Source organism: Perca fluviatilis, chromosome 7, assembly GCF_010015445.1.
Source record: "Perca fluviatilis chromosome 7, GENO_Pfluv_1.0, whole genome shotgun sequence".
In the NCBI taxonomy this organism is placed as follows: domain Eukaryota; kingdom Metazoa; phylum Chordata; class Actinopteri; order Perciformes; family Percidae; genus Perca; species Perca fluviatilis.
The window spans coordinates 12,944,640-12,957,323 of NC_053118.1; the positions used below are offsets into that span (position 1 = coordinate 12,944,640).

General features: G+C 42.3%; 1 protein-coding gene and 1 long non-coding RNA gene across 9 annotated transcripts in view; one reads left to right on the forward strand and one right to left on the reverse strand.

The window, feature by feature from the left end:
• The window catches only part of LOC120562936, a 49,135-nt gene extending 48,213 nt beyond the window's left edge, over positions 1-922 (forward strand). The window contains exon 3 of the long non-coding RNA XR_005639883.1: positions 816-922. This is a non-coding gene — a long non-coding RNA (uncharacterized LOC120562936). The remainder of the gene's footprint in view (positions 1-815) is intronic.
• The window catches only part of trak1a (trafficking protein, kinesin binding 1a), a 56,788-nt gene that overhangs the window by 5,850 nt on the left and 38,254 nt on the right, over positions 1-12,684 (reverse strand). For all 8 annotated transcript variants that reach the window (XR_005639882.1, XM_039806886.1, XM_039806888.1 and 5 more), the window contains 11 exons: positions 11,834-11,950; positions 11,542-11,642; positions 10,203-10,311; positions 8,657-8,735; positions 8,421-8,551; positions 8,187-8,261; positions 7,488-7,625; positions 7,308-7,384; positions 4,453-4,692; positions 3,770-4,098; positions 870-1,352 (listed from right to left, as the gene is read on the reverse strand). Coding sequence is in view for 7 of the 8 variants with exons in the window: in XM_039806886.1 (XP_039662820.1) it covers positions 870-1,352; positions 3,770-4,098; positions 4,453-4,692; positions 7,308-7,384; positions 7,488-7,625; positions 8,187-8,261; positions 8,421-8,551; positions 8,657-8,735; positions 10,203-10,311; positions 11,542-11,642; positions 11,834-11,950 (1,879 nt within the window). In the remaining variant the exon portion in view is untranslated. The remainder of the gene's footprint in view (positions 1-869; positions 1,353-3,769; positions 4,099-4,452; positions 4,693-7,307; positions 7,385-7,487; positions 7,626-8,186; positions 8,262-8,420; positions 8,552-8,656; positions 8,736-10,202; positions 10,312-11,541; positions 11,643-11,833; positions 11,951-12,684) is intronic.

The following is a 12,684-nucleotide window of genomic DNA, read 5'->3' on the forward strand; positions in this document are numbered from 1 at the left end:
ATTTGCGGTGATTGATTTTGTTGTTTAATTTTAGGTTAGGTTTAGGTTATTGTGTTTTGTCTTTTAACATGTTGGGACCATCACTTTAACCTTGTATTTCTTTAAAACAAAATCCATAAATAAATCCTATCATGTGTATACTAAGGTAACCGTACACCAAAGCTAAAAGTCAACTAATATTAACCAGCCGTGGGGGTTGTGTTCATGTGACTTGGACAGCTGCACTAAGAACACCCGATATACACGTACGTGCCCACATACTGGACTCAAGCCTCGGTATTTCTGCATGCACGTGTTTGTGTGGTACATTGTGTTTTAGTGTTGACGGCTAGAAGAAATTAAATTAATACTATGACTACCAAAATATTAATCAAATTTCTATTAATCACACGAAAACTGTGTGCAGGTGCTGCAGGTCCCCATCGAGAGAGATTACTAAAATTGTAGAAGACACCCTAAAGTCAAAGTCTTCTTGAAGAGGATAGGTATGGTGGAAAATGGAAACAAATGTGATTGGTAGAAATACAGCAAAGTGTGGCAGTGAAAGAAAGTGTGAACTCAGAAGGAAGACCACGAAGATGGAAACTGAAGTAAATGAATGAACAAAAAAAATAAACATGTACTCTGTTTTGATGGGGTTCGATGGCTGCACACACAAGGACTGCCGGTGGGATGAGTGTGCTGGTGTGTGCACGTGAGCGTGCAGGAAGGGACGTCATGTTGGGGTTGTGAGGTGTCCAGTGAATGCTTTTCCCAATTCCCTCACCCTCCCACCCTTCCTCTTCACCCCCCTCCCCTTTATCCCCATGCTCCAGGGTTACAAGGGTGGGTGGATGCAGTGCAGTGACCTCAGCTAAGTGCTCCCTCACCAGACAAACGGTCCACTGTGGCGGGCTGTAAGGCCTGGAGCTCCTTGAGGTCCACGTGCCCGTTCATCTCGGAAGAAGAGGGGAGAGGAGGAGAAGAAGAAGGGGAGGGGCAGGAGAAGGAAAGAGGCATGTTTGCAACATGTCCATCTTTGACTTGAATCGCTTCTCTTGCCCTGCATACGTCTCCTTGCAATGTATCCGATTGGCTTCGGTCATCAACGTCTCCATTGTTGATGCAGCAGACAAAGGGAGAAGAGGTAGAGCAAGGCCGGTCCATGGGAACAGAGCTCTCTCCTGATAAGCCAGTGAATGAGTCACATGAAACTTCGTCCTCCTCTGGTTGGTCCAGGTGCCAGCCGTCTTCCTGTTCCTGCTCGTGTGCTAAAGTGCAGAAGCCCTTTGTGACCACACCAGGCCGATGATCAAGCAGAGCTCCCATGTGGGGTTGAGCCAGCTGCTGCCATGCATGGAGAGTAGCAGAGCCTGCGGAAAAAAATAAATAAATAAAAGTCAGAAAAACTGAAGAAAATCACTAAAATGTTATCTCAATCTGTCTTAAGATGCTCTCTAAGACAAATGCAGCTCATCGGAATTATATATTGCCCACAGGACGGCGGCAGTGTTGGTGATAATCAAGGAAGCTGTTTCAAATGTTGACCCAAAGGATGTTTCATGTTTCAACCCTGAGAAACCGGTTTAGAACTCTACAAATTACTAGCTATTGGCGTTGGTACTTCTACATGTTATCTTAGGTTAAATGATATCTAAAAATTGGTATGTTGGTATTGGTATACAATAGGCCAGTGCAAAAATTAAGTGCCTTCTGCAATGTTCAACTTCTGGTTACTAAGAAGAAGAAAAAAACTAAAACTAAGTGGCTGTGAAGGGGGTTGCCTTGCTTAAGGGGGCTCTCACAAAAAGGAAGGAGGGGGGGGGGGGGCACATTGCAACACTGACAGGCCTGCTTCACTGAACTTAATACTGCTATCCAACTCAAATCACATTAACTTCACAGGATAATGTCTCAGCACTTTTCTGTAGGCATATTAACCTCTGTTCAGTAAATGTCATTTCTATGTTTAAGTGTTAAAAAAAAAATATATTTCCGCTGTTAACAGGCAGATATGCTGTATATAAAACACTTGCAAGCACATAGCAGAGACAGATGCGCACACACACACACCCACACCAGAGGGGACACAGTCATGCATATAAACAGTCACACAATCCATGTCACATTTACATGTAGTCACACAGACAGGCAAAGGCATATTGTATACTCCTACTGCAGCAACACTGAATGCCCAAAGTAGGCGATGTCTTTGTATTTATTAAGCATCCTGAACCTATTAAATTGGTCTCATTTCAAGTCCAATGAATGCTTGTTTTTCTCATGATACATGAAGGTCCCTTGAGACATGTCAGTACACATGCTCAAAAGACGAACACAAAAAGAAAGAGAAATGGGAAGGTGAGAAAATTAGGAATATTTTATTTAAGAATTCAACAAAGAAAAGAGAAGTTGAACAGAAAAAGTAGTAAAGTGCAGACAAAACAAAAATGAAGAAAAGGCGAACAAGAGGAGTGAAAGGGATGGACAGTAGACACAATAGTGGTACTAATGTAGCAGAGCAATCTGTGGATTGGTTTCTCTACATTAAAGGCTCACACAGTAAGTACACGTCAACATTCTACTTCTGGACTGTTGACTACCTGGTTTATTATGTAGGATTATGAAGGCAGAACACTGTCATGCAAATAATCTGAGGTCACAAAGAAATTACAAAAGAGATTCTAGATTATTCATGACATCTTGACAAACCATCATTAGACTTGGAATTAGATTTTTTTGTCTTTCACTCCTACCATGCACCAAGTAGTGTTACCGAGTTTGAACACTAGGTGGTGCCACAAAACAGAAAATATCTTTGTGACAGCAGTTTTTTTTCACTTTTGTCTTTCTTTAGTGGACATTATTTTTAAAGTGATAAATGCGTTAAAGGCTACAAATTGCACATGTGCAATTTTAACAAAAATATCTTCAGGTTTAAGGCTGTTTTGCTTTTTTGGCCAGCCCAACAATGTAATGTGCTAGCAAGTATATATCAACAATTTAACTCTACACACTCCACATTAACTCAACTACACTGTGGCAATAAATAATCATAGGAGAATAAATATCCTATTAAAAAAAACAAGGCATAAGAAAAATGTGTTGAATAAATACATGAGGTGCCGTTTAAAGTACAACAAACGGACTCACTCAATGCAAATTATATACCAATGTATATAATATATGTATGATAAAACAAACAAACACTCTTTAAAAAGATATACAGCACATTTCTATGTAAAATATTAAGAGGTGTTAATGGATTTTTTAAACAGACTGAATGTTTCAAACCATCAGCACACAGCAGGCTGTCTAATATTCTATATTTCAAACCAGCAGCGTGGCTGTGTATGTCTGAAGTAAAACGAGTGCTGGAGATTTAAACTGCCTTCCTGTTGTTCCACTAGCTCCAGCAGGCCTGTGACTAAAGCCAGCGGAGCTCTGAGGGGGGGCTGGGAGCTCGGCCCGCTGCTCAGCTCCGACAGACTGGAGCTCCTCTGCAGGATCTTAGGATCCTGTGAGGCACTCAGAAAGATTTTGGACTGACTGCGGTGATGCAAAATCAGATAATGATTCTGCTGTTGGTTCTGGGATAGGGTCTGACTCTTCGGAGTGTAACTTTGGGGAGTGTGTAGAAATCTATTTGAATTGTGTGCCAGGCTCTGGTTTGGATTCTGTTGACAGTTCTGAAAACTTTTGTTGTCACTGTGCACGGCATTCTGATTTTGACTCTCTTTTTCATTATGTGGAGGATTAGAGGAATTGTGTCTCTGAGAGGAATAATCACCTTCTAGTGGCTTTACAATTTGCAGCTTATCCGGCAGGTAGGATCTGGCTGTGAACGAGTACCCCGACCAGGCGCTTCCTAAGGAGGGATGCGAGCACAGCGACAACAGGCTCTCCGTCGGTGTCGCCAGGCCTCCACTACTTCCTTCACCTCCCTTTTCTTCCTCTTTGGCCAAGTAAGCCTGCTTTCGCGCCCGCTCATCCTCGAAGAAGCGTTTTTCTGAGAGGTAGTTGTCTCGGCGGAGAGACAGACGTCGCAGGGCTGCCTCCAGGTCCCTGCTGCCCGGGGTCCCTGGGGTTCCAGGGGTCCGCTTGTTAGAGTCCTCTGACCTGGACAGGGGGACATTGTTTGGTTTCAGAGACGATTTTTTTTTTTTAAAAGCATGCACGTCTCTCTGTTTTGTTATTTTGTAAAGCTCAGTTGCTCGGTTGTGTCAGATATGACTAAAAAAGGCAGGAACTACCTAGCTAACCTAACTAGGAGTTCCTAGGCACCAAACAGATAAACCTAACAGAAATCCTAATAAATAGAAAATGGCAAAAAACGCCAAGGTTACCAATAAACACAGAAAAAAAATAATAGAGTTGAGTGGCATGTCCTTAGTTACTGGAGACAAAGAGGAAGAAAGCAACACTAACTTATAACAATCCAAAATGTATGTTACAGAGTCGATCTGTCCGTACCCATCATCTGGACCCTCCAGGATACTGCTAGTCCGATTGTCCAGGATGATCCCACTTCCCGTCTCGCTGCCATATATGGAGTTGCAGCGTGGCGTGCCCACCCTGCTGGAGAGCCCTGAGGTGAGGCATGATGTCTGATTGGAGCCTGGGATGTTGAGGGGGGAGGGGGCTAGCGATGAACGCTGCTGACGCATCAGGTTCAGGTTTTTCACTGTCTGGAACACTCGCTTTGGGTGTAGTCTGGAGAAACATAATCACATATACATATTACACACATACATTATATTATATATTTTTTTGAATTAAGGCTATGTTTAGACGGAAACGATTTCAAGAGAAAACGCAAAAGTGGCGTTGCGGTATCACTTTTTATTCTGCGTTTAGCCGAGCATTTTTGGGGGGGGGGGAATCTGCGTGCATATGGTGACGCAAAAGTAAGTGAAATTCGATGTAGCATGCACACCAGGCGGCTAGGAGGTACAGTGCCTTGCGAAAGTATTCGGCCCCCTTGAACTTTTCGACCTTTTGCCACATTTCAGGCCTCAAACATAAAGATATAAAACTGTAATTTTTTGTGAAGAATCAACAACAAGTGGGACACAATCATGAAGTGGAACGAAATTTATTGGATATTTCAAACCTTTTAAACAAATAAAAAACTGAAATATTGGGCGTGCAAAATTATTCAGCCCCCTTAAGTTAATACTTTGTAGGACCTTTTACTGCGATTACAGCTGTAAGTCGCTTGGGGTATGTCTATCAGTTTTGCACATCGAGAGACTGACATTTTTGCCCATTCCTCCTTGCAAAACAGCCGCGCTCAGTGAGGTTGGATGGAGAGCGTTTGTGAACAGCAGTTTTCAGTTCTTTCCACAGATTCTCGATTGGATTCAGGTCTGGACTTTGACTTGGCCATTCTAACACCTGGATATGTTTATTTGTGAACCATTCCATTGTAGATTTTGCTTTATGTTTTGGATCATTATCTTGTTGGAAGACAAATCTCCGTCCCAGTCTCAGGTCTTTTGCAGACTCCATCAGGTTTTCTTCCAGAATGGTCCTGTATTTGGCTCCATCCATCTTCCCATCAATTTTAACCATCTTCCGTGTCCCTGCTGAAGAAAAGCAGGCCCAAACCATGATGCTGCCACCACCATGTTTGACAGTGGGGATGGTGTGTTCAGGGTGATGAGCTGTGTTGCTTTTACGCCAAACATAACGTTTTGCATTGTTGCCAAAAAGTTTGATTTTGGTTTCATCTGACCACAGCACCTTCTTCCAAATGTTTGGTGTGTCTCCCAGGTGGCTTGTGGCAAACTTTTAAACGACACTTTTATGGATATCTTTAAGAAATGGCTTTCTTCTTGCCACTCTTCCATAAAGGCCAGATTTGTGCAGTATAACGACTGATTGTTGTCCTATGGACAGAGTCTCCCACCTCAGCTGTAGATCTCTGCAGTTCATCCAGAGTGATCATGGGCCTCTTGGCTGCATCTCTGATCAGTCTTCTCATTGTATGAGCTGAAAGTTTAGAGGGGGCGCGCCGGGTCTTCGTAGATTTGTAGTGGTCTGATACTCCTTCCATTTCAATATTATCGCTTGCACAGTGCTCCTTGGGATGTTTAAAGCTTGGGAAATCTTTTGTATCCAAATCCGGTTTAAACTTCTCCACAACAGTATCTCGGACCTGCCTGGTGTGTTCCTTGTTCTTCATGATGCTCTCTCGCTTTAACGGACCTCTGAGACTATCACAGAGCAGGTGCATTTATAACGGAGACTTGATTACACACAGCTGGATTCTATTTATCGTCATTAGTCATTTAGGTCAACATTGGATCATTCAGAGATCCTCACTGAACTTCTGGAGAGAGTTTGCTGCACTGAAAGTAAAGGGGCTGAATAATTTTGCCACCCACTTTTTCAGTTTTTTATTTGTTAAAAAAGTTTGAAATAGCCAATGAATTTCGTTCCACTTTATAATTGGGACCCACTTGTTGTTGATTCTTCACAAAAAATTACAGTTTTATATCTTTATGTTTGAGGCCTGAAATGTGGCAAAAGGTCGAAACGTTCAAGGGGGCCGAATACTTTCGCAAGGCACTGTAGTGTGAAGCACTGCCACACAAAACCAACCAAGTCCGCGCGCCTGCGTAGAACCTTCCTTCTACTTCTCTCCCTCTTCTCCTCCTCCTCCTCCTCCTCTCTCCCTCTCCTCTCCCTAGTAGCGCCAGACCAAAACATGGCGACGCGAACAACAAAAGCTGACAATTTTGTCTGGACAGACGAGGAGGTGGAGTTATTGCTCCAAACAACCTTAGATTACAAAAGGCACAACAGGGCGTGGACTGGGAGTCCTGCCAGTCAAAATATATAGACATATGGACTGAACTGAATTTCTTCAGCAGTATCCTGTACCTGGAGGGACGTCATATCAGACTGACAGAGAGAGAGAAATAAATAAATAAATAAATAAATGTCAGATCTCATCAAAGCTGAAAGCCATTCGGACCAAGTATAGGCAGGCTGTGGATACCCAACGGCGGAGTGGCCATGGGCGTAAAGCAATATGGGAGCAGGACATTTGCGTTTTTTACCCTTTTAGACGGGTAGAGCGTTTAAGATTTCCACTCTAGAGGGTGGTTTCACTTTTTTTGTGTTTTTTAAGCCCCAAAAACGCCATCTAAACAAAAGGCACATCTGATAAAATATTTAGTTGTTTTCAGCCGGGAGCGTTGTCGTGTAAACAGAGCCTAAGAGTTTTAGTATATCAACCCTGAACATTTCACTGAAGTTAGTCATTAACAACCCTTTATGTTTTCATTTTAAGGTGAGCCAGGTTCTTAAATTGGATATACCTCTGCTCTTCTACATCTGGATCATCCATCTGAAGTTCCTTCCTCATGGTGCCCTCTATTTCTGCTGCCAGAGAGTCCTGGAGAAGAAGCAAAAAAATAAAAAGGTAAAATGATTTTGTAGCAGCTGAAACCATGGAGATGCTGCGATTCTGACAGATATGTAAACGAATAGTAGCTCACCATTGGGAACAGACCCAGAGAATGGAAACGCCTCGGTGTGCTGAGCGGTAGAGTTTTATTTCTCAGGTTCTTCAGCTCCTCCTGAGCCTCGTGCAGCATCTCCATGCACTCTGCATACTTATCTTGTAACTCTCGCAACTGGAGGACCGTAAAAGAAAGATCAAGAGAGAAGAGATTGGAAGGAATTTAGAAATAAGAAACATGCATGTGTACTTCAGTTTTCATTAGGGATTTAATTAATAGCACCTGGTGTGGGGGTTATTTTTCACTTGTTTGTCTTTCAGTTAGTGGAACACATAATAAATCAATAAATAAATAGATTCTCATTACATTTGGTTCTCAAGCAGGCTTTGAGTTTAATTAGGTACTGGTGGTGATCCATATGTTATAGCTTTTTATCCATAACTATGTACATCTATCTAATCACTTTTAGGTCTTTTATTACAAATCCAAAGTTTTTCAGGGTGAAGAAATCAATTGAAACTGACATGTAGTTTAAGTTAAGCTTTGTCATGAAGACGTTCTAATTCACACATTGGGCCATACAACAGAACTTCAATTGTTATATGAAGGTCTGAAATGTGCATTTAATGATTGTGTTGTATCTGACATACATATCACATTTGGTGCTAGAAGTACTCAGACTATCGTGTTATACTGTTAGTGTAGGTAGTCAGGGGGTTTTGTGGTTTGCCTTACTTCCGCAGTGAGTTGTCGCTGGGCGTCTTTGGCTGCACCTAAGTGCTGAGTCAGCTCCTCGTTCTCCACGGCATACTACAAACACCACAGACAAAGAGAGGGTATATAAAAACATCCAACGTATTCAGTCCATTGCATTTTACACAGACATTAATAAGACAAAATATAAATAACCAATGTAACATATTCTTTAAATACTAAAATGATATTTAACTATCAGTTTAAGGTTTGTACCATCTTGGCCTTCTTCTGGAGATCTACAATCTGGGAGAGGAGGTGTGTGATCTCCTCCTGCTGTCTGGAGGCGTCTTCAGTCCTCCTAGCCAGCTCTTCAGCCAGAGAGGAAATCTGCACGTTGGCATCACCTGGAAAACATCAACAGGTGTTCATCAAAAATGAGAATCTGGAAAGAAAACAGTCTCTCGAAACAAATATAACATTGAGCAGAATATGATAAGTCCAATACTCACGTAGTTCTTTGACGCAGTCGTTGACAAGTTGCAGCTCTTTCTCCTCATAGGAGATAGTTTCTGTCTCCAAATGACTGGCCTGAAAAACACAAAACAGACATAACTAATCAATACTACACACCGCAGACCTTATTAATCACCCCAATAAATAACTAATAGACTGTAAGTCATTCTAAGGAACACAAACCGTATTGCTGCCAACAAACTAAATTAAACAGACGTCAGGATTTTTGTAGTTGTGTCAACATCAATGTTGATAATGTGTACTTTCCTATACAAATAAACAAAAGGGACAAATTCAATTTTGATGATTATTCTTCTTCGCTTGAACTTTGGCAACGCTCACCATTACATGGGGGTTTAACATTTTTGTAAACAATATTTTCATGCAATTGTACTTTGATAAGTAATGCAATAATATAGATTTACTCTAAAAACAAAGCATAAAACGTGTGCTGAAATGTATTAAAGGTATACTATGTAACAGATGTTCCTTAAAAACAAAACAAAGTATAGACTAATACAAAAGCAATCCCTCTCAATCATCAATTATGACCCACTAGAAGTGTGTGTGGTGTAGAGTCCAGATTGGGCCGAATTTTTCTGCCCGACCCGAACCCGACAGTTAAAATCTCATTTGTTTCTCATACTAATGACATATCATGTAGGCTACGTTTGTTTGTGTGGAAAGCCCGCTTTTATTAAGCAACTGTAGGAAGGCATTCGGAAATGTCAACAGATGAGCGCATCAGCGCACACGGGGCAACAAGCGCACGTTAATAAGCTGTTTAATTTAAAATGTTCACTGTGTTAACCTTTCCTGATCGCTTCGTTTCCGACCGTGGTCAGAAAACCAGGAGAGACTCGTTACCTCCAGGGCCGACGTTATAAAATGAATAATGTTGCGGTTAAAATCACGTTTCTAGTGAGAAAATGAATGAACTTGGCTTTGAGTCTGGGGTTTATTTCGGACACCGCACACACTGCGTACAAAACTTATTCCACCAACTCTGCTCCGGTTGCATACAACACGTCCGTTTCCTCTTTCTCTATCTCTCTTCTGCCCACCACACACACACACATGCACTGAGCTCTCTTAAAGGAGCCGCAGCACCATTTTACAACAAATGCCTTATAGCGCTGATGTGACCGAGCCCGACCTGAACCAGACCAGAATTTCAAAATATCTGTCGGCCCGTCGGGCTTGGGTCAGGTATCCATGCCTTAGTGTGGTGGTGCATCTGTATCTGCAAAGACCTTGCCACCTGCCTGTCTATTTTCTTTTTTGGTCAGTTGTGACGTTCATGGGCGGTAACAAAGAGCCTTTGGGCCCCACGTGGGGGTGTAACCCCCAGCCAATAACAGCGTGCAGGTTGTGCCCGCTGCGCTCTCTCTCTCTGGCCGTTGAGCCGGAGAGGAGGGGCCAAAGTTAAACTGTGTGGGTACAAACAGCTAGGGATACTCATTACGCATTATGCTTTTAACCATTTCTAAAAAAAAAATATTGTGCGTTTGCAGAAGCATGTTTGTGAATGTCTGTGTGTACCTCAGATCGCAAAGATTTGTTTTCTTCCTCAAGATCTTTGAGTTTCTTCTGCAACGAGTCCAGGGGGAAAACAATTGGAGTTGACACATTGTTTTCACTGGGACGGACACTGTAAACACACACACACACACACACACACACACACACACACACACACACACACACACACACACACACACACACACACACACACACACACACACACACACACACACACACACACACACACACACACACACACACACACACACACACACACACACACACACACACAAATCAGCAGGTCAATCAGTCAGCCATTACTATGCTATAAGACCTTGTGAATTGCCCATTATACGTAGCAGTGATGGCCCCCATCACATTTACATGTTATTTTTCCCCACAAAGAAACTTATAACACTTAATATAATTATTGCATTATTCTGAAGAGATTCATTAGAGGGTAAATGAAAAATGTAGTTTCTAACAAAAAACTCACAATATTTAACAGCTGTCTAAAATTATTGATACCTGCTTTCATGCAGCTTATAAAAACTTAAAAGGTCCCATGACACGCTGCTTTTTGGATACTTTTCTATAGACCTTAGTGGTCCCTTAATACTGTATCTGAAGTCTCTTTCCCAAAATTCAGCCTTGGTGCAGAATTACAGCCACTAGAGCTAATCCCACAATGAGTTTTCCTTAGTATGGGCCAGTTCTGTGTCTGTAGCTATTGAGGAGAAGAGAGAGGGGGGGTGCAAGGTGCTAGTTCAGCTACATGAGCCCACGTTCAGTGTCATTGGCCTTGACCAACTGCCACTTTGTTCGTTTGAAAGCCATGACACCTCTCTCTCTCTCTCTCTCTCTCTCTCTCTCTCTCTCTCTCTCTCTCTCTCTCTCTCTCTCTCTCTCTCTCTCTCTCTCTCTCTCTCTCTCTCTCTCTCTCTCTCTCTCTCTCTCTCTCTCTCTCTCTCTCTCTCTCATGGGTGGGCCAAATTCTCTGGGCAGGCAAAGCAGAGAAAGGGGCGGTAACCTTTCCCCCTATGATGTCATAAAGGGAAGATTCCAGATCGGCCCATCTGAGCTTTCATTTTCTCAAAGGCAGAGCAGGATACCCAGGGCTCGGTTTACACCTATCACCATTTCTAGCCACTGGGGGACCATAGGCAGGCTGGGGGAACTCATATTCATGTTTAAAAAACCTCATAAAGTGACATTTTCATTGCCATGGGACCTTTAAGAAGGGAGTGTTTTTTTAATTATGTGTGTTTGTTTGCATCATACTTGAATTCCAGTGCAAAACAGCACTGCATACTATTTTACCAAGAAGAAGAGGAGAGGTGAATGAAAGGAGACTCACGGTGTGGAGGTGGTAGACTCCCCCTCACTTTCCTCGGCAGCGCTGGTATAGAACTGTAACAGCTCATCTTTCATGGACAAGTCGTGACGCAACTGAGATACCTTTATGTGGAATATAATATGAAGACATGTAGACAGAGGACAGTTAAAGTAAAAAAAAAAAAAAAAAAAGGCATGGCTACAACTCACATGTTGGACTGCAACAGACCATTACACAGATTTTGCATGTTCTAAGACATGCCCAACCACCTCGGGGCTACTCCTACTAAAATGACAAAGTGACAAATGTGTACCTCCTCTCGTATGTGCTCTACTTGCTCCTCCAGCAGTTCGTTCCTCTCACTGAGGGCTTTGTTTTTTTTCAGCAGTGACTGGCCAATGCGAGCTGCTAACTCCAAGTCGCGCTCTTTCTGCACCGAGATAAAAGGTTTTGTTTAGTGTTGTCACAGCAAAGAGTTGAAAACATTACAGACGTTAAACAACTGTGTTGACATTATGGGAAAATATGTTAATTTGCTTTCTTGTCGCGAGTTAGATGAGAAGATTGATACCACTCTTACCTTTGGAGCCAGGATAGCAGTTTTTACCGGTTTCCAGTATTTATGCTAAGCTAACTGGCTGCTGGCTCCTGCTGCATATTTAACGGACAGATAAGCGAGTGTTATTGATCTTTTCACCTAACTAGGAGTGGTTCTAAAAATGTCAAATGATTCCTTTAAAGTTTTCCTCTAGGAATAATGTATGTAAAGGACATGCAGCAGAAGAGTTTAAAACGTATATAATAATAATAATAATAATAATAATAATAATAATAATAATAATACCTCAGCAAGGAGACGGTGGAATGAAGAAATAAACAGAGGGTGGACAGAATCACATAGTGTCCACACACATTACTCTACAAGGACAACTGCAGTGTCTTTGTGTAGTTTGTCGCCCCCATGAGGAATTCTAAGTAATGACAACAACACTGTCTGCACGTCCACATGATGCAGCCTTCTGCGCACTACCCCCACCCCTCCTCCACGCAGTTGCCAGTATGCAAGGAGTATGGAGAGAATAAAAAAATAAAAAATAAAAACATGGACTCTTAACCCTTGTGTTGTCCTTCGGGTCCCAGTGACCCGAAGGACAACACAAGGAT